A 22,825-nucleotide genomic window follows, 5' to 3' on the forward strand; every position below is an offset into this window, starting at 1 on the left:
AAGACTTCCACTTGGCATATTTGATTAATTACTCATCTTTATTTGTCTTTCTTTTCATTTTTATCAGAAGAGCACTTCACGGCTGTACTATGGTGCTGCTGTCTGACAGATTTCTAGGTTTAATATTTAGATTCATGTTTAGAACAGAACAAAAACAGCTTAAGTCTTAAACTTACATTATACCCTTGTTTGTCTGTCTGTAAGATGATAATGAGTTTTATTTTCTCACACCACGGTGAGTAGCAACTTTCCTTCTCATAATATTGTCGCAGAAGAAACTGAGTAGCACCGTGGTGTAAAGGTCATGTCGTATGTTAACCAAGAACCTAGAAACGACGGAGAGGCTCCGTCCCTGCCGCAGCCGCAGTGGTCCACAACCCTACGATGACTACCGCAGTCCACATCAGCCCTCTGCCACCCGACACCGAACCCAGGGTTATTGTGCGGTTCAGCCCCTGGTGGACCCCCCAGGGAACGTCTCACACCACATGACTGTAACCCCTACGTTTGTGTGGTAGAGTAATGGCAGTGTACGCGTACGTGGAGAACTTGTATGCGCAGCAATCGCCAACATAGTGTAGCTGAGGCAGAATAAGAGGAACCAGCCTGCATTCACAGAGGCAGATGGAAAACCGCCTAAGAACCATACACAGACTGACTGGCTCACCGGACCTCGACACAAGTCCGCCGGACGGATTCGTGCCGGGGACCAGGCGCGCTCCAGAAAGCTGTGCATTAGACCGCTCGGCTAACCAGGTGGGCTAAAGGACATGATACTAAACCGTTTCATGGAGGGTCGTGAGTTCAAAAATCACCTAGACTGCACAATTTTAATTTCTATATTTGGTTTCAGTACATTCTAGAAGTATCCACAGATATCAAGAATCACTGTACTGGAATGGTCTCCAGCTGTATATATACTGTATGTGTTCTGGCCGGAGGCAGTTCGCTCCGCACTCTTGCATGTGCAAGTGCTGAATAAACCTTCGTTAAGTGAAGCTAGTGTTCGTCATTCATCTAATTATACCTTCTTCTACGTAACATTATTCTTGTGGAGGCACTGGGTATTGGAACTTGTCATAGCGCACATTATTGACGACACAGTGGCTCCCATCAGGCCATGACAGAGCTGCCGTTTACTTGGCGAGAAACCTGAGTTCGAGCCATATTCAACAGATCGCAATCTACCGGAGACAGAAGAAGAAGAAGAGGAGGAGGAAGTTATGATGACAGCAACTGTGTGCCACCACATGAGACATCCTTCCGGGTTCCTTGGTGATGATCGCCAAGATCCAAACAAGTGCCTGAAGGTATATGAGGGTATAGCAAAATTTAACAAATGGGATGACACCATGTGTTTGGCTAACGTATTTTACTACTTGGAGGGCACTGCCAAGCAATGGTATGAGAGCAACGAAGAGAAGCTCACAATCTGGGAAGTATTCTAGGTGGAACTGCACAAGTATTTCAGCGACACACAACGACAGAAGAGCAAGGCAAAGATAAATTAAAGTGCAGGGCACAGTGTCAAGGAGAAACTACAGCATCCTACATTCAAGACGTCTTGGAGTTGTGTAAAATAATGGATCCTAGAATTAAGGAGGAAAATAAGATTGCACATCTCATGAAGGGTGTTGCTGAGGACATGTACCAAGCCCTACTCATTAAGGAGGCTTCGACAGCAGAAAACATCATAAAATGGTGCCAGTATATCGAGACAATGCCTCAAAAAATAATTACACGCAAGAAGTTTGAACGGCTTCCAAATGTCGTATCAATGTATGTGATGGAGGAAGCAATTGATTTCACAAGTGTTCTTCGTCAGATATTGAGAGAAGAAGTCCAGAAGGCACTTGGATTGCACGGCGAGCAAAAAACCAAGACGCTTCAAGAGGTCATAAGGGAGTAAGTGGAACAGACATTAAAACCAATCTCTCATCCTTCATTTCCCTTTAAAACGGCGAAAAAATCGAGACCCAGGTGGAGTTACGTTCCTACAATGCCGCATGAGGAACCTGTTTGTGCACCAAGGAAGACTGATGTCTGGAGGACCCAGGATAACCAACCAGTATGTTTCCACTGCAGACGACTGGGAGATGAGGTGCGCTATTGTCGAGAAAGGCGGCGGATATTTGATGATGCCCGCGTCACAAGACATCAGACCGATCTTAGCCGACACGAACTCCGGGACAACGAAGATGAACAAGAAGATGTGGGTGCAGGACAACGTAGGTCACCATCGCCGCCAGCTAGCCACTGGAGAGGACACTCCCCAACATGCCGATCTACATCTACATCTACATGGATACTCTGCAAATCAAAAGTGCCTGGCAGAGGGTTCACTGAACCACCTTCACAATTCTCTACTATTCCAATCTCATATACCACGCGGAAAGAATGAACACCTATATCCTTCTGTACAAGCTCTGATTTCCCTTATTTTATCATGGTGATTGTTCCACCCTATGCAGGTCGGTGTCAACAAAATATTTTCGCATTCGGAGGAGAAAGTTGGTGATTGGAATTTCGTGATAAGATTCGGTTGCAACGAAAAACGCCTTTCTTTTAATGATTTCCAGACCAAATCTTGTATCATTTCTGTGACGCTCTCTCCCATATTTCGCAATAATACAAAAAGTGCTGCGTTTCTTTGAACTTTTTCGATGTACTCCGTCAGTCCTACCTGGTAAGGATCCCACACCGCGCAGCAGTATTCTAAAAAGAGGACGGACAAGCGTAGTGTAGGCAGTCTCCTTAGTAGGTCTGTTACATTTTCTAAGTTTCCTGCCGGTCTTTGGTTAGCCTTCCCCACAACATATTCTATGTTTTCTTTCCAATTTAAGTTCTTCATAATTGTAATACCTAGGTATTTAGTTGAATTTATGGCTTTTAGATTAGACTGATTTATCGTGTAACCGAAGTTTAATGAGTTCCTTTTACTACTCATGTGGATGACCTCACACTTCTCGTTATTTAGGGTCAACTGCCACTTTTCGCACCATTCAGATATTTTTCTAAATCGTTTTGCAGTTTGTTTTGATCTGATGACTTTATTAGTCGATAAACGACAGCGACATCTGCAAACAACTGAAGACGGCTGCTCAGACTGTCTCCCAAATTGTTTATATAGTTAAGGAACAGCAAAGAGCCTATAACACTACCTTGGGGAACGCCTGAACTTCTGTTTTACTCGATTACTTTCTGTGAATTACTACGAACTGTGACCTCTCTGATAGGAAATCACAAATCCAGTCACATAACTGAGACAATATTCCATAAGCACGGAATTTTACTACGAGCAGCATGGAATTTTACTACGAGCCACTTGTGTGGTACCGTGTCAAAAGCCTTCCAGAAATCCAGGAATACGGAATCGATCTGAAATCCCTTGTCAATAGCACTCAGCACTTCATGTGAATAAAGGGCTAGTTGTGTTTCACAGGAACGATGTTTTCTAAACCCATGTTGACTGTGTGTCAATAGACCGTTTCCTTCGAGGTAATTCATAATGTTAGAACCAATATTTGTACTAAAATCCTGCTGCATATCGACGTTAACGATATGGGCCTGTAATTTAGTTGATTACTCCTACAACCTTTCTTGAATAGTGGTGTGACCTGTGCAACTTTCCAGTCTTTGGGTACGGATCTTTCGTCGAGCGAACGGTTGTATATGGTTGTTAAGTATGGAGCTAATGCATCAGCATACTCCGAAAGGAACCTAATTGGTATACAGGCGGGACCAGAAGACTAGCTTTTATTAAGTGACTTGAGTTGCTTCACTACTCCGAGGATATTTACTTCTACGTTACTCGTGTTGGCAGCTGTTCTCGATTCGAATTCTGGAATTTACTTTTTCTTCTTTTGTGAAGGCATTTCGGAAGGCTGTGTTTAGTACATCTGCTTTGGCAGCACTGTCTCGATAAAATCTCCATTGTTATCGTGCAGGGAAGGCATTGTTTGTTTCTTGCTGCTAACATACTTCACATACGTCTAGAATCTCTTTGGATTTTCTGCCAGGTTTCGAGACAAAGTTTCGTTGTGGAAACTGTTATAGGCGTCTCGCATTGAACTCCGTGCTAAGTTATGAGCTTCTGTAAAGCACCGCCGATCTTGGGGATTTTGCGTCTGTTTAAATTTGGCACGTTTGTTTCGTTGTTTCTGCAACAGTGTTCTAACCTGTTTTTTGTACCAAGGAGGATCAGCTCCACCATTTGTCAGTTTATTTGGTAAAAACCTCTCAATTGCTGCCGATACTATTTCTTTCCATTTAAGCTACATCTGGTCTACACTTATATTATTGATTTGGAATGAGTGGAGATTGTCTCTCAGGAAGGCATCAAGTGAATTTTTATCTGCTTTTTTGAATAGGTATATTTTTTGCTTATTTGTCGAGGATTTGAGGATTACAATATTCAATCTCGCTATGACAACCCTGTGTTCACTAATCCCTATATCAGTTTTAATGCTGGTTATTAACTCAGGATTACTTGTTGCTAAGAGGTCAAGTGTGTTTTCACAACCGTTTACTATTCACATGGGTTCACGAACTAACTGCTCGAAATAATTTTCAGAGTATGCATTTAGCACAATTTCAGGTGATATTTTATGCATACCTCCAGAATTAAACATGTATTTTCGCCAACATATCGAGGGTAAATTGAAGTCACCACTAACTATTATCGTATGAGTCGGGTAAATGTGTGAAATCAAACTCAAGTTTTCTTTGAACCTGAACTGGGAGGTCGGTAAAGGGATCCAATTATTATTTTATTCCAGTTGCCAACAATGACCTCTGCTCGTACTAACTCACACGAACAACCTACTTCAATTTCGCGACAAGTTAAACTACTTCTAAAAGCAACAAACACACCACCGCCAACCATGTTTAGCCTATCTTTTCGGAACACCGTTAGGTTCTTCGCAAAAATTTCAGCTGAGCTTATATCCGGCTTTAGCCAGCTTTCAGTGCCTATAACAATTTGAGCATCAGTGCTTTCTATTAGTGCTTAGACTCTGGTACTTTCCTAACACAGCTACGACAATTTACAACTGTTATACCAATGGTTCCTGAATCTATGTTCTTCCTGTGTTCAGCCTGCACCCTCTGTCACCGAAGCCCATCTTGTGTTTTCCCAAGACCCTCTAACCTAAAAAACCGCCCAGTCCACGCCACACATCCCCTGCTACCCATGCAGCCGCCTCCTGCATATTGTGGACACCTGACCTATCCACCAGAACCTGAAACCCAACCACCCTTTGGTGCAAGTCGAGGAATCTGCAGCCTACAGTCGCAGAACCGTCTGAGCCTCTGAGTCAGACCCTCCACTTGGCTCTGTACCAGAGGTCCGCAATCGGTCCTGTCGACTATGATGCAAATGGTCAGATCTGCTTTCATCTTGCAAGCAAGACTGGCAGCCTTTACCACTTCTGTTAGCTGCTCAAAACCAGAGAGAATCACTAATGATCCAAAGCGACACACATCACTGGTACCGACGTGAGCAACCACCTGCAGTTGGCTGCACCCTGTGCTCTTCATGGCATCCGGGAGGACCCTTTCCACGTCTGGAATGACTCCACCCAGTATGCACATGGAGTGCACATTGGTTTTCTTACTCTCCTTGTCAACCAAGTCCCTAAGGGGCCCCATAACGCGCCTAACGTTGGAGCTCCCAACTACCAATGGACCCACCCTCTGTGATTGCCCGTATCTTGCAGGCTGAGTGGTTTCCTCTGAAACAGGACAGGCGACAGCACCCGGCTCAGCAACAGTGTCAGCTGCAGACAGCACCTGGAACCTGTTTGTCAGACGATCTGGGGAGACTTTACGTGCGGCCACCTGGGAAGTCTTCCACCACCTTCTTCGCCCCGGGGCGACCTCTCACTCGACCACAGGTGAGGGGTCAGCCTCAGTGCGAGCAGTAACTGGGTTGGCCACCGGTGAGGACCGATCAGAGGACTCGTGACGTGCTGAACGTCTGTTGGATCCCCACAGCCGGCCCACAACAGTGGTGCCCATCCACTGCAGCCTCAAGCTGTGTAACCGAAGCCATCACAGCCTGAAGCTGAGAGCAAAGTGTCACCAACTCGGCTCGCATCCGCACATAACAACCGCAGTCCCTGTCCATACCAGAGACCGTAGAAAACTAAACTATGCAGATAAACGGACTATCGGCACGTGCTGTGCAACTCTAATGTAGACCCTGACGAAAGCGCACGAACTGTGTCTCGTAATGCGCAGATATTCAAGAACCTAACTACCAAAGCACTCAGGTGAAACTAAATAATTTGCCCCTGATAAGGAACTTGTAATGTATCACAAAATCGGTTTACTTTCTGACGCAAACGAAAACACAAGAACTGTGGCTTAGATTTCAAATTTACACGCAGAAACCCTAGAAACTAAACTATTAAAGCACACAGATGATATAAAATTCGCTCCTGGTTAGGAACTCGTAAATGTCACAAAAGCAGTTTACGTATCTGTTGCTGCATCTATCACGGTCAGCTACTACTGCCTGATTCAAGGTCTCCAGTGCCGTTCAGAAGCTCCAGCCCATCACCTAGCTGCCGCAACCTGGAAAACCAAAGGGTGCGACCTTCCTTGGAGGTGAGGCCGCTGAAGAAAAAAAATCCTCCGCCGTTGATCACTACAAAAATGATAGGAAACTATGTCAATATGGTAATGGATGGCTGACAAGCCCAAGCTCTTGTGGACTCTGGAGCATCATAATCAGTCACTTTGGAGAAGTACCATCACCAGTTGCAGAAAACCGTATTCGTTAACAACAAAACATCTCTGCTGAAGGTGCTAATGGAAAATATGTAAAACCTACAGGAAAATGTACCATTCGTGTGGGTATAAGTGAGCATACACAGTCCTTAGAATTCATCATCTTACAAGAGAGTAGTCATGACGTCATTCTCGGATGGGACTTTTTGAAAGCTTCTCAGGCAATTGTGTGTGTAGTGTGTGTGTGTGTGTGTGTGTGTGTGTGTGTGTGTGATGTGTGTGTGTGGTTTGAGGTTTTCGGGTGCTAAACAGCGCGGTCATCAGCGTCCAAACGCATAGAAACAGGAGGGGGACAGCACATTCAACAACGTGAGGGAGGGAACACATCTTTGGCAGCCACATCCGCCAGTTCGTTTCCCCTAATACCCATGTGCCCCGGCACCCAGCAGAAAGAAACCTCCTTCCCCTGCCATTGCAGGTGGAATAGGGCATCACGGATGTTCTGGACGACCGTATCCGCTGGGTACAAATGTTGCATGGTCTGAAGGGCACTCAGGGAGTCAGAACAGATGAGAAACTTAAGACTGGGAACACATCTCATCTGCTCCAACGCCCGCACGATCGCAAACAATTCGGCATCAAAGATGGTAAACGCCGTGGGAAGCCGTAACTTGATGACTCGATCAGGGAAAACAACAGCACAACCAACAGAGTCCCCCTGTTTAGAGCCATCCGTAAATACTGGTGCATGGTCGGGATGCTGGTTTAAAATATCGTAAAATAAGGAGGTAAAAACAAACGCAGGAGTGCAGCTCCTCCGGTACTCTGACAAGTCTAAAAGGACGCTGGGCCTCTGGAGCAACCAGGGAGGCAGACGGGTAAAACCCTGGAGTTGGGGTACCACACACTCCACACCAAGGGACTCAAGCAAATGCTTGGCATGAATCCCAAATGGTCTCGTTGCCCTGGGACGACTGGGAAAGAGACGTTCCATAGGCGGTCGGGCAACAGTAGGGTACGCAGGGGAGGTAGGACAGGCAAGGAATTGACACACCCGTCGCACCATGAGGAGTTTCTGCCAGTTGGCGAGCGGCAGTTCCCCTGCCTCAGCACACAGGCTGGGGATGGGACTGGTACGGAAGGCCCCAGTGGCCAGCCTGATACCCTCATGGTGTACTGCGTCAAGAATCTTCACATACGAAGGCCTCGCTGACCCAAACACGGTGCATCCATAGTCCAGACGTGACCGGACGAAAGCCCTACAAAACTGCAGCAGACGCGCCCGATCTGCTCCCCAGGACCGATGGCTCAGACATTTCAAAATATTCAGTCCCTTCAGGGCCCGCACCTTGAGGTCTTTAAGGTGCGGCAACCACGACAACTTGGAATCAAAAGTGAGGCCCAGGAACCTCACAGTGTCTCTAAAAGGAAGAATGGTGTCTCTCAGACGCAATTCAGGGGAGGTAAAAGCACGCCGAGAACAATTAAAATGGACACACACACATTTGTCTGCAGAAAAGGTAAAACCCGTCTTCGCAGTCCATGCCTCTAATCGCTTTATCGTAAGCTGCAGCTGCCAACTAGCAGTGACAAGACTGGAGGAAGAACAGAAAACAGCAAAATCATCCACAAACAAGGAGCACTGGGCCGGACTCCAGCTAGCGGACGTGATACTGTTAATGGCGATGGCAAAGAGGCTGACACTTAAAACGCTTCCCTGAGGAACACCATTCTCCTGCACGTACAAATCAGATAGCACATTACCAACCCGATATCGAAAGAGCCGGCGGGAAAGAAAGGACCAAATGAAGATGAGGAGATGACCACGAAACCCCCACTGATGGAGTTGATTGAGGATAAGGCGGCGCCAAGTAGTGTCATACGCCTTATTAATGTCAAAGAATACACCTAGACAATGCTGGTTACATAGGAAGGCCTACTGGATGGCCGCCTCAAGCAGGGTCAAGTTGTCTATAGTTGAACGACATCTCCGAAAGCCACATTGAGAGTGGCTAAGGAGCTGCCTGGTCTCGAGCAGCCAAACCAGGCGGCGGTTGACCATGCGTTCCAATGTCTTCCCGACACAGCTCGTCAAAGCAATACTCCGATAACTAATGGGATGCATTCGGTCCTTTCCCGGTTTGAGGAGGGGAATCAAAATCGCCTCCCTCCACGAGTCAGGGAATGTTCCGAATCACAATATCATATTAAAACAATTCAGGAGAACTTCCTTGGATGGCAGCAACAAGTGCTGCAGCATGCTGTACAGGATTTGATCATCTCCTGATCCAGCATCATGAGCCACAGACAGCGCTGAATCCAGTTCCCACATTGTGAAGGGGCAGTTGTAGGGTTCAGAATTTGGCGACTGGAAGTCCAAGTGATCCCTCCCGATGGCAGTGCGGTAACGGCAGAAATCTGGATCACAGTTAATAGTGGCAGTAGATTCCGCAAAATGCATGGCCAGTGTCTGGGCAATGTCTCTCGGCACCATGAGTAGACAACCCTGATGCAGCAATGCCGTGACAGGTAGTTGGCTGCGTTTCCCGGAAATCCTCCTGATGGCCTCCCATACTTTCGTAGAACTAGTGGAGCGGGAGATGGAGTTCAAGAACGATTGCCATGGCCGTCGTTTGCTCTCTTTAGTCACTCGCCGCGCCTTGGCCCTTGCCACCCGAAAGGCCGCGAGATTGTCAGCTGAGGGACGGCACTTGAAGCGGCGCAGAGCTGCACGGCGGGCTCGGATGGCTGAGCGGCACTCAGTGGTCCACCAAGGGATAGGACGCCTCTTGGGATGACTTGAGGACCGTGGGATCGACAATTCAGCAGCATGGGAGATCACGGCTGTAACATGGCCGACCCATTCGAGGACGCTGGCACGGTGTTCCAAAACAGCTAATTGGCTGAAAAGTGTCCAGTCAGCTCTGCAGAGGTGCCACCTGGGCGGCACTGGTAATTCCACAGCCTCATCCAGGAGGCGAATCCAAAGGAGGAAGTGGTCACTAGAATGGAGGTCAGCGGAAACCTCCCACAGAGCAGAATCCGCAAGTGCTGGAGAGCAAAAGGAAAGGTCAATAGCTGACAACGACCCAGAAGCAGTACAGAAATGAGTGGGAGCACCAGAGTTGAGGATGCACAGTTCTTCGGATGCCATGAGGCTTTCCAGAACGCGACCCCTGGGGCAAGTAGTCGTAGAGCCCCATAAGACATTATGAGCATTGACGTCCCCCAGAAGGAGAAATGGGTGGGGGAGTTGGCTAATAAGGTCTGTGAGAGCCTCTGAGTCTATTGCATCCTGAGGCGGTAAGTAAACGGAACAGATTGTGAGCCTCCGCCGCACAAGAAGGTCAACTGCAACTGCTTGCAAGTCCATAACGAGAGGGAGCTCAGATGAGTGGTGCATGTCACGGACAAAAACCACAACACCACCCTTTGCCCTTTCCCCCATCAGATCACCTTTTCGATACACGGTATAGCCCCGTAAAGAAGGAGCATCAGTGGCCCAAAAATGTGTCTCTTGGAGACATAAGCACAAGGGGCGCTCTCATACAAGGAGTTGTAATTCGGCCACAGGCGTCCTAAACCCATTCAGGTTCCACAGTAATATGGGAGCCAGTGATCAGGATGGCTGAATTTTCACCCTGCCTCTGTGCTTTGGAGGAGAGCCCGAACTGGCTGGAGATTTATTCCTGTGGCGAGAATATCGCCCCCGGTCGACATCAATGTCCATCAGCTCCGATGGCGACCCAAGGGAGATGTCAGACAGTACGAGGGCATCGTCATCGGACTGACCCTGACTAGTCTCCTCAGGTGGCAAAACCTTCACCTTCGGCGTCTTTGTCTTGGGGGGCTTAGAATGCAGAACCTTGTCAACAGTTGGAGCTTTACTCACCTGGGCAGAAGGCGCCATACGGGGAGGGGCAGGAATACCCCAATGTCAGCAACCACAGCCTTGTCCGACGTTGTGGGAAGAGCTGCAGGTTGCAAAACATCCGCAGCAGCAGCACAAGTGCACTGGCAAACGCAGGTATTAGTGCTGACACTAGCAACCTCCGTTTGTGTAGCAACAGTGGCCAACTGTACCAGTTTCTGCAGAGCGGAAGCGAAAGATGTTGTAAACACAGGAGGCTGCATGGCCTTAAAGAGCTTCTTGGCCTCACCATAGGGGATGCGCTTAGATGTTTTGATCTCCTGTATCTTCCGTTCCTCGAGATAGATGGGGCAGACCCGGCTCCAGACAGGGTGACTCCCAGAGCAATTCACGCACTTCACAGGCAATGAACAATCGGCTCCTTCATGGGCAGGCTGACCACATTTACCACAAGTGGCTATCCCATTGCACCCCAACGTAGTATGCCCAAAGCGCTGACATTTAAAACAGTGCATTGGATTGGGGAAATATGGCCCTACTGGCAAACGTAAGAAACTCGCTTTAACATGCTCTGGGAGTCTAGGGCAATTGAATGTGACAATAAACAAGTCGGATTTGACTAGGTCCCCATCGACTCATTTCATAATACGCTGCACGTCGACAATACCTTCGTCAGCCCACTCAGATTTCAACTCGTCCTTGGGGATATCCACCAAGTCCCTACATGTCACAACACCCTTACTATAGTTCAAAGTGGAGTGGAGCTCGGTCTCGATAGCGTATTCTCCAAGGCAGGTTGCTTTCCGAAGAGAAGTGACTTGACGGGAACTAGAAGTTTCAACTAACAGAGTCCCATTGCGCAGCCGCTTCACAGATTTCAGTGTTCCTGCAATTCCCTCAAGACCCTTGTGGATGTAAAAGGGAGAAATTCTCTCAAAGCTACCTTCCTTCCGTTTGACAATCAAAAACACATTCTGGTTATCAGCATGTGCTCTGTTACAACAGTCTGATAAATCTCTAGTAACACCAGGCGCTGGAGGACTCGCAGCACGAAGTCGCTTTTTCGATGGGGTGTGGTTTTCTACCAGTGGCCCACCCAATCCACTGGTAGGGGGAAATGTAGAGGTCGAAGGGTCCATTGTGGTCCCACGAGCAGCTAGGGAACTAAAGGTCCGCTCAGACAGAGCCCTGCGTGCCTGAGTAAGCCTTATACAACTGGGGTGCGGCAGGTGACAGGAGACTGGCGGCGCTGACCAGTCCCCAGCTAAGGACCCCGGGGTCCCCAAGCCCATACTCAGCAAATGAATGCTGAGCCCCTGGGGGGTCTCAGGCAATTATAGATTGTGGTCACTGAAAGATCATGCTAGACGAGATGAGATATTGTGGACAGGTAGATGCGCATCTGGATGAAGTGATCATTCCTGCAGTCAGCGCTAGAAAGATAACTGTCACATGTCATGCTACGCATCAACTCATGGATCTTGTAGTGGAATATAAGAGAAGCATACCACCGAAGAATAACTTGCTCATCCCAGCCTCTGTTGTCTCGTTTAAGAACAGATTCAGTGAATTGTGGGTAGTTAACTGTCACCGAGAACCGCAGATCCTTCCAAGATTCTTGTGCATAGAAAATGCTAAGCCATTAATTGAAGATCAGCTGAGCATCACAGAAAGTGCCCTCCGCCACACACCGTTGGGTGGCTTGCGGAGTATAAATGTAGATGTAGACGTAGATGAAATCCCCCATGCCGAGTCTGTGTGTGAAATTAGTGCCACCACTACGAGACAAGATCTTCTAGCTGGACTGTCACCATATCTCACTATGGAACAACAGAAGATACTACTTCCCATTCTTCAAGAGTTCTCTGAATGCTTCAATCCATAGATGAAGAGCAAATTATACGAATTGACAGAGAAGACCAGATTAGCACTGGAGACCATCAACCAATAAGGCAGAGAGCATACCGTGTGTCAGCAACAGAACATCGAATAATTCGCGCCGAGGTAGAGAAAACGATGAAGAATGACATCATTCAGCCTTCACAGAGCCCATGGTCATCACCAGTGGTCCTCGTCAGGAAGGAGGATGGCAGTTGGTGCTTTTGTGTTGATTACATGAAGCTTAATAAGATAACTAAAAAGGGCATTTACCCTCTTCCACAAATTGACGATACACTAGATTGTATGAAAGGGGCTAAGTTTATCTCAACCATGGCTATGTACTCAGGCTACTGGCAAATCGAAGTAGATGAGGCTGATCGTGAGATAACTGCATTCATCACCCCTGAAGACCTGTATGAGTTTAAAGTAATGCCGTTTGGTTTGTGTAATGCACCAGCAACTTTTGAACGGATGATGGATAATCTTCTATGTCACCTGAAGTGGACAATGTGTCTTTGTTATTTAGATGACATTATAGTTTTCTCAGAGACATCTGATGAACATTTGAAAAGACTGAGGGCCGTTCTTCAGTGTCTCCAACAAGGCGGACTGAAACTTAATCCAAGAAAGCGTCTCTGTGGAGTAAAAGAAATCAAAATACTCGGACACCTTGTGTCAAACGAAGGTGTGCAGCCAGACCCAGGAAAGGTGAGATCTAAGTTGTTAAAAGCTGATGCTAAATTTATCTGGGGTGGTGCTCAACAAGATTCTTTCAATGCGCTGCGAAAAGCTCGGATGACTGACCCTGTACTTGGTCTGTATGATGAAAGAGCACCTACAGAACTACACTACCATCCGCAAACTAACGGGCTTACTGAACGCCTTAATAAGACCTTGGCCGACATGCTATCAAAGTTGGACAATATTGAGCAGAGCAACTGGGATGAAGTGCTACCTTTCGTGCCGTTTGCCTTCAACACCACCACACAAGACACCATCGGACTTATGCCGTTTTTACTGGTGCATGGTCGTGAGGCAACTACAACGATGGACAATGTGTTTCTGTTACATCCTGATGACATGGACAACAACTACATCGGCCAGGTGTTAACCAGAGCTGAGGAAGTTCTGGTATTTAGCTCGACTCCACACGCTGCAGGTTCGATAATATGATCGCCGAAGGTATGATGCGAGCCACTGCCCTGTTGTCTACAAGCCTGGTCACCTAGTCTGGATCTTCAGTCCTGTTTGGAAGGTTGGTCTCTCTGAGAAGCTCCTCAGGCGCTACTTTGGACCTTATAAGGTTGTGCCACAGTTATCTGATGGTACTTATGAAGTTGAAGATTTCAACCCCAACACAAGATGATGAAAGATCAGAGATACAGTCTACATCCTTCAAATGAAGCCCTACAAGGATCCTGCAACCCAGGGTAAATTCGAAGCTACAGCGACAGGCAGCAAGTGGAAAGGTGACGAAGAGCAAAGCAGCAAAAGAAGTACTAAAAAAAACCACCGCCAGGGCAAGCATCAGTCATCGGGAGTCGAAGTATACAGGACTGATGACTCGTTCCCGGACTAGGAGGACGTAACACTGAGACGCTGTTCTCTTAAAGAGGGAGCAATGTCGCAGAAGAAGCTGAGTAGCACCATGGTGTAGTGGTTATGATACTAAACAGCTGCATGGAGGTTGTGAGTTCAAAAATCACCTGGACTGTACAACTTTAATTTCTATATTCGGTTTGAGTACATTCTATAAGTATCCACAGATGTCAAGAATCATTGTACTGGAATGTTCCGTAGCTGTCTATATACTGTATGTGTTCTGGGCAGAGGCAGTTCAGTCTGCATGTGCAAGTGCAAGTGCTGAATAAACCTTCGTTAAGTGAAGTTGGTGTTCATCATTCATCTAGTTACACCTTCTTCTACATGACAATATTGTTAATTCCATCCTGGATTTTCCATTGTTTGATTAGGTTTTCATTGACTTATCACAACCTTTAACATTGATTTTCAAACAGTTTTCTGGAAAAAGTCCATTGTATTATGGCTCAAAGTCAGCCTTGGATCAGAGCAGAAAATACACACAATACACAAAGTTATAGATCTTAATGTAGCATTAGTGTGGTAAGCAACATTTTCATTAATGGCATGTTGTGTCAAGGCTGCCTGTATTATAGGTTCACAGTATCTGGAAAGGTGGTAAAGTATGCCAAGTCACTGCCTTACGATAATCACAATCTGACGATAGTGACTCTAGGAGGAACCTTCCTTCTGCTGGCTGTGTTGTATTACAACAGCTTTAATGTAATTTCACAGTCGTTTGTACATACAAACACCACTTTTGAAGACGGCCATCTCTATAATGGGCTTTCATGAATCGTCATTACTTCCACATGAACTTCCGTACTAGGTGCATAGTATTAGGTTGGTACGACCTGATGTTGGATGTAAAAACTTCTCCTCAAGATGCTCCATAATTTTATCCTCTTTCTCACCCAGCATCACCCTGAGCTGAGTGACCTCCTCATCAGCAACAAGCTGTAGATTTTGTGTCTATTGTTCTCTGTTTACAAAGACTGCCAACTTCAGTGTTTTAAGCAATATTGTTTTACATGTTTTATCACACTGAAACACAAGTATATTTTTAATGTGGTTTCATGAAAGAATTTTGCTTTTGTGTTTTATGTACACCACTGGGCATGATCAGAATGAAGAGGCAAACCCACATGCACATTTATGTGAGTGTCAGCACTCAAGGCAGTACCTTTGTAGCTACCATGAAGACCGTGGCCGAGTGTTAACACACATAAAGGCTTGTTTCCTTTTGTTGTATGTCGTGCCAAGCAGTAGAGAAGCTATGGGAGACAGTAAAATTTTGAGGCAGTACAATGGTAGTACATCAGATGATGATAATGGGTTTGATGCTTTATATACTATGGAGAGACAAGTGGAGCTCATTGCTGTTATAAAGGAACAAAAACAAATAATTATTTCAGATTTTTTAAACGGGTAAAATTTAAATTGTTTTACTTCCACATTTTGAACAATATAAAGAACAACCAATGGAAACTCCATGTAGGAATATCAACAATGTAGGAAAAGACAGACTGCTACTTACCGTAAAGACGACACCTCAAGTTGCAGATAAGCACAATTAAAATACACTCACATAAAGCTTTTGGCCACAGCCTTTGCCAGTAAAAGAGAGACGCACACCATTCACACACACAAGCAAGTGCATCTAAGCACACACGACAATACACATGGCCCAAGATGTTGGAGTTGCCATGTGTGCATGAGGTGTGTAAGTGTCTTTTAATTGCACCTGTCTGCAACTTGACATATGTGCTTTATGGTAAGTAGCAATCTGTCTTTACCTACATTGTTAACAATATAAAGAGAATGACAGTAAGAGTAATTAATTCATTTTCACCCGTTGTGTTTCCTACACTTTCCCGCATTTTACACTTTTCTGGGTCAGTCCGCTGAAAAACATAAAAAGGGGTTTTACTGTAGATAATAATACACTGATCAGCCAGAATATTATGACCACTGACCTACTATTGATACAAACCCATCCAGGCAACAGCACCGTCACCTGGCAAGGAATGACTGCAAGTCAAACACACACAAGGTGCATGTAACATCAGTGAGCATGCTGTCCACGCGTAGAATAGAGAAGGTGCACGATCTATCTGAGTTTGAGTGGAATGGGCACAAGACCATCTGCGCTGGACATTCCCACAGTGGCAGAGTGTTGCATGGTCTAACGAATCCCAGTACCTTCTTCATCATGCCAATGGAGAGGTTCGTCGTCTTCCAGGGGAACAGCTCCTTGACACCTGTACTACAGGAAGGAGAAAAGTTGGCAATGGCTCCATTATGCTCCGGAGAACATTATGTGGGTGTCAATGAATCCACTGGAGTTTGTGCATGGCACCATGACAGCTAAGGAGTATCATACAGTGGACAGTGGCTGCAGACCGTGTACACCCCTTCGTGACAACGATGTTTCCTGGCAGCAGTGGTATTTTTCAACAAGATAATGTGCCAGGTCACAAGGCCAGGAATGTGATGGAGTGGTTCGAGGACCACAGTGGTGAGTTTCAATTGATGTGTTGGCCCTCCTCCTTGCCAGATCTGAACCCGGTGGAACACTTCTGGGATGTGTTTGAACATGGCATTGGAACTCATTGCCCCCTCCCTGGAATTTATGGGAACTAAATGACTTGTGTGTGCAGGTGTGATCCAAATTCCCTCCAGATGCCTACCAAGGCCTTATTACTTGCATGCCACAATACGTTGCCGCTGTTATGCGTGCCAAAGATGAACATACCGGCTATTAAGTAGGTAGTCATAATGTTCTGGCTAGCCAGTGTATGTGGCTCCATATGTCTACAGGTCAAACAATTCCCGCAAATTGCAGGAAGGTAGTTAAAATGCACACAGCTGGCGCCTGATGTGTGTTGCAGCGGGTACAGATCAGGCACATTTTCTGGCCGAGACATTAATGTGAATTCAGTATAATGCCCCTCAAACCACGGTAGCATGATTCTGACCTCGCAACATGGACAGTTATCCTGCTGAAAGATGTCACCACCACAGGGGGAGACTTCAAGCATGAAGCGATACTGGTGGTCTGCAATACTGTTCACATAGTTCACTTTTGTCATGATGACTTTGATTACCACCACAGATTTCATGGAAGCCAAACTGAATGTACCCCTTCACATAATTCTGCCCTCAACCAACCTGCATCTGTGGTGCGATGCATGTTTTGTGCAGCCATTCACCTGGATGATGTCATGTAAGGACCCAACCATTGAACTGGTGTAACGAGAAATGTGATTCATTCGACAAGCAACATGTTTCCATTGATCTATGGTGAAAACTCAAGTCATGATGTATCCACTGCAATCATAACTGATTATGTTGTTGGGTCAATACAGGAATATGTAGGGGTCATGTGATGTGGAGCTCCATGTTCAACAATGGTCTTTGAGCAGTGTGCTCTGAAACAATTTTGCCTGCACCAGCATTGCTCTCTATTATCATATCTGCCACAGTTTGCTACCTATGCTGTATTACGCATTGAGGCATCCTCTAACCTCTATGTTTTGTGATGAGACGTGGTCATCCAACATCATATGGCCTCCTCGTTATTTCACCATCTTTCAATCACTTTCAATAGGTGCTCACGACAGTAGTAAGTCTACAAGAGACGAGCTTTGCCGTTTCAGAGATTCTCATTTCCAGCTGCAGGGCTATAACAACATGCCCCTAGTTAAAACCGCTTATATCAGTGGATTTCCACATTTGCGGCCTGTATCTTCACTACGATGACTGCCTATTCATCTCTCTTCCACTTACATTTCCTTACTGCATCACGAGCCTGCAATGCCACCTCACATTGGGCAGTGGTCATAATGTTTTGGCTCACCAGTGCTATGTGTTAATTTTTTATTAATTATGACTGCGTACAACTACAAAGGAATTTTTTATATTTGTAGTAAATTAATTTATTTGGCTGACTAGCAAGATCTGTAATGTTATGGTGAACTTACTGATGTTAAGTCTGCAATACTGTTTACATCTCTGAACTACAAAACAAAGAGAGTTTTGGCAGTCACTGATGTCTGGGATCAGATGCGGTGTGTCTCCAGTAAACTGTATTTCTGTGATAAAATGTGCATTAATGTAAGTTATTTGCAGAATATGTAAGGGAACAACACTGTATATAACTTACAACAGCTCCCAAATACAGAAATTAGGAAAAGTCATTATTAACTGCCACTCCATGCACTAGTTTTAATTACTAGTATAGTAACAGCCTTCAGAGCCTTAAAGATACATTCAGAGTAGTATATTACTCCAAGTAGATGTTACTAGGTTAAAAGTGATACAGAAAACTACAGTACTGTATAAGTAAGAAGACATGTGTTCTGTGCACAGAAGGGTCACGGAATACTTTGCAGCATTACCAGTACGCTCTCTGTCTCAAGCCCATGCCTCATGCTGCAGGCAGTACCTGATCGGATAACTAGCAACACTTGGGTCACTTTCACGTCAGGTTACTGTTTCTGCTTCTGTCTCTCTCCAGAAAGATGCATATGCTCAGAAAACTTCTCAAAGTAACATATGTGTTTGATTTCTCACCCATAACGAACACTGTGGTGGCCACGCACCCCCCCCCCCCACCAGAGCTCATCACTGTGCATCATTCCACTATCCATTTTCCTATGTGCACATCGTTAGTAGTAAATGAGAAAATGCAATAACATGCTAAAGAACACCAATATGTGGAACATCCTGGTCAACCAGTGCCACAGCTGGACAAAAGGGCACGGTGTGGGAGGAGGAACATCTGTTATGCTTAAAGCACTCTCCAACAAGATACATTTGTACACAATCCTCAGATAATATAGCTACAAAAGTTAGCTAACAGAACAGTGCAACTTTGGCTTCTACAGCTCTTCCGGGGCAGTAAATACTGTGATTAGTGACAACACGACGGAAACCTGGTGGTATCCAAGAAAACAAAACAAACACATATTCACACAAGCAGGCACACCTCACACACACACACACACACACACACACACACACACACACACACACACACAACTGCTACCTCGTGCGGCTAAGGGCAGTCTAAATGGCCAGAGATAACAATCACTGGGTGTGAGGTGTTCCTGCTCGAGTGACATTTTCTTTCCTTTCTGAAGAAGGCTTTGGCCGAAAGCTCAGCTTATACCCATCTTTTTGTTATGCCTCTCTGCAACTCAATATGTCTTCTTAACACTGGCTTGAATGTCAGCTATTATCATCAAAGCATTTACTTTTATGTGAATTTCTGCATTAAGTCTCACCACCTGTGATGGTTTTTCCCCGAAAAGAAATGTCTACATTTTGCATTTCAATCAAATCGTGGCAGGTGTACTCGAAGTATTGTTTTTGTTAAGGGATCACTGGAAAACCTCTGCACACACTTTTTTCTTCTTCAAGACATTCTGAAGCATGTCTTAAACACTTGAACAATGGAAAGTCCAGGATAAAAACTTGATTAAGAGATGTTGCTCCATTACCATTTCTGACCCAATAAAATTGACACACTACAGTCACTACTTAACACTGCCTGGTCACAACTGACTTGGTAAATGTTTATAGTCATTACCTCAAGCTGCCACTGTCATTACTGTGTTGTCATCACATATACACCAGAAACAGAAGCAGTCTATGTCTTTTTGGACAGACTGTGAACAGTGAAAAGAAAACCAAGAACTGCTAATGTAAGAATTCAGAGGAGATTTACTCAAAAAACCTTACCCACAAAAACAAATGCACACCTGGCAAGGAAAGTGCAGACCTCAAATGTGGACGACACTAAATGTGCTTATTCCCCTAACTGTATATATGACATATGAATTCCCATACAGGATAGTTGTTATATACAGTCACTCCACTACCAATCCATTATTTTCCCCTGGCAAGCAGTTCCAATGAAATGTGAATTTTATGTGAACAGTATGGCATGCTATAGTCCAAAAACATATTCACAAACTTGTGAAGACTACAACAAGATAAATGAAAATGATTACAAAATCTCATGGTGGCTTCAAGAAACAATGATGTGGTGCCAGTGACACAATTATAAAAATTAGCATGGAGAGCTGCATCAAATCAGTCTTTGGGGAAAAAATAAAATATATTTTGATAAGTGCATTAAATATTTAGTATCATCATTACTATTTGTAGTTCATAATCATCATGATAAGACCTTTATGTTGCTGGAATTATCAAAAACACCAATATGACATATGTAACAATTTTTGTTATTACAAATAGGTACACAATTGTACCTACATACTGTGTTATAATAGTTATCTTTGGGTACTATAACCTATAGCATCTTAAGCCAAAAATTTCAGATCAAAATTTGTAATCTGTAGAAAATTAGAAAATTACCAATCCCTCAAACACATGTGGCTTCCATCCTCTTGATGAACGATACTGTGCAATTGCACCATATGTTTCAGCGAAACTTAAGATTTCATAGCAACCAATCCATACCTTTGACACGAATACACATTGGCCTGCTGTAGAACTGCCTGCAGTAGCAGAAAAGTTAACTGTGACACCTGAAAGAATAAACAAATACATATCAGATAGTCATAGGACTCAGGCGTAAGCTAAATATTCCCTTTTCATTGGTACTGATGTTTGTCATAGGGCTCATTTACGACAGCATCATCAATTAATGCAAAAGTACATAAAATGTGCACAACAATTTAGTGACATACCAATTATTCCTTAGACAAGTTTACAAAATAACTCTCTTAACTAATTAGTCTACTCTGTGGCTAGCCTGCAGAAATGACTAATCATTATTTTCAATTAGACTGGAACGTGATACTAAATGAAGTTGCTGCTGTACAAAACTGATAAAATTTTTGTTGAAAGTGACTAGTGTACAGCTGCATTACATGAAAGTCATAGGAACATGTCACAGCTTTATAAACTTCTGTAGCAGCATCTTATAAACTGGTTTTGAAGGGGATCTGTTAGAAATAAGTTTCATCAGTTGCCAGAGAATGCCAGATAACAGGCGTCACCACACTTGCACAGCTACGATGATGCAGGTAGCCCGTATGATCGTACGTGTACAACATTAAGGGATCTTACATTACGTCATAAAAGAAACAAGACATCAGAGGATACTCCAAGAGCATCGGAATTTCGTGAACCATACTAAAATGCATAATTCGGCTTAAAGTGCACATTCGGATGTAAATTTTCTTGGAGTACCAGTACTATATTATCTCGTGTTTGGTTCTTTATTATGGCATAATGTCATACCTGCCAGAAGATGAAAACGTGCACCTGAAATGCAGCGAACAGTCGAAAGCAGCCAGTAGTGTAGAATTAAACACTTCTTTTCAAATAAATGAATTGCCTCAGTCGAAAAAGAGTAATAAAAGCCCAATTTCTTTAGCAAACAGGCAAAAATAACTTCATTGTTCTGTAAGGCGACTAATTCTTGACTGTTAGAAAGGTGGAAATAAAATAAAATCTGAAACTAATAACTTATTTTAGCCTTCCGTAATTATGGGAATGTATTTTAATTCACTTTATAGCTCCTGGCCACAGAAATTCGTTTTGTTTTCATTTGACGTGAGAGCAATAAACGAAGAGGAAACAGCAAAATCACTAAACGTGATCATGGGTCACGTAGAGACTACCCTCCTCCCCACTACAACTCAAGAGTCCTCTGTCACGGATCTACTATATTTCCAAACCGGGCCATACTTGATAGTGACACCCCTCCTCCCGCCTTCCTCCAGCGTTTGAAGTTGTTGTTGTTGTGGTCTTCAGTCCTGGGACTGGTTTGATGCAGCTCTCCATGCTACTCTATCCTGTGCAAGCTTTTTCATCTCCCAGTACCTACTGCAACCTACATCCTTCTGAATCCGCTTAGTGTATCCATCTCTTGGTCTCCCTCTACGATTTTTACCCTCCACGCTGCCCTCCAATACTAAATTGGTGATCCCTTGATGCCTCAGAACATGTCCTACCAACCGATCCCTTCTTCTGGTCAAGTTGTGCCACAAACTTCTCTTCTCCCCAATCCTATTCAATACTTCCTCATTAGTTATGTGATCTACCCATCTAATCTTCAGCATTCTTCTGTAGAACCACATTTCAAAAGCTTCTATTCTCTTCTTGTCCAAACTATTTATCGTCCATGTTTCACTTCCATACATGGCTACATTCCATATGAATACTTTCAGAAATGACTTCCTGACACTTAAATCAATACTGGATGTTAACAAATTTCTCTTCTTCAGAAACGCTTTCCTTGCCATTGCCAGCCTACATTTTATATCCTCTGTACTTCGACCATCATCAGTTATTTTGCTCCCCAAATAGCAAAACTCCTTTACTACTTTAAGTGCCTCATTTCCTAATCTAATTCCCTCAGCATCACCCGACTTAATTAGACTACATTCCATTATCCTTGTTTTGCTTTTGTTGATGTTCATCTTATATCCTCCTTTCAAGACACCCGTTTGAAGTAGGACACTAAAAATTAAATCGACTTTTCAAAAAATATTCGTTTTGTAGCGCATATCTTTCTGCAGAGTCTGATACATAAAACATGTGTCCTCGAGGAAAAGTAAGACATGTTATATGGTCTTTAGTGTGCCAAAGTGCAGTGTCATGCCGCTTCACACAGCACTCTTCTATCGCGTGTCACTGAATTTCGCTCTGTCAAATTCAAACGTGTAAATTTTGTAATGGATGCCGTCAAACTATATTCAGGACAGTGTAAATTAAAATGTC

General features: G+C 44.6%; 1 protein-coding gene across 1 annotated transcript in view; it reads right to left on the reverse strand.

Moving 5' to 3' along the window:
* LOC126456387 (uncharacterized) overlaps positions 1 to 22,825 on the reverse strand; it is a 53,669-nt gene that overhangs the window by 10,965 nt on the left and 19,879 nt on the right. Inside the window, exon 2 of the mRNA XM_050092140.1 lies at positions 20,450 to 20,622. Within this exon, the coding sequence (XP_049948097.1) occupies positions 20,450 to 20,622 (173 nt within the window). The remainder of the gene's footprint in view (positions 1 to 20,449; positions 20,623 to 22,825) is intronic.

This window comes from Schistocerca serialis, chromosome 2 (assembly GCF_023864345.2).
Source record: "Schistocerca serialis cubense isolate TAMUIC-IGC-003099 chromosome 2, iqSchSeri2.2, whole genome shotgun sequence".
Taxonomy (NCBI): domain Eukaryota; kingdom Metazoa; phylum Arthropoda; class Insecta; order Orthoptera; family Acrididae; genus Schistocerca; species Schistocerca serialis.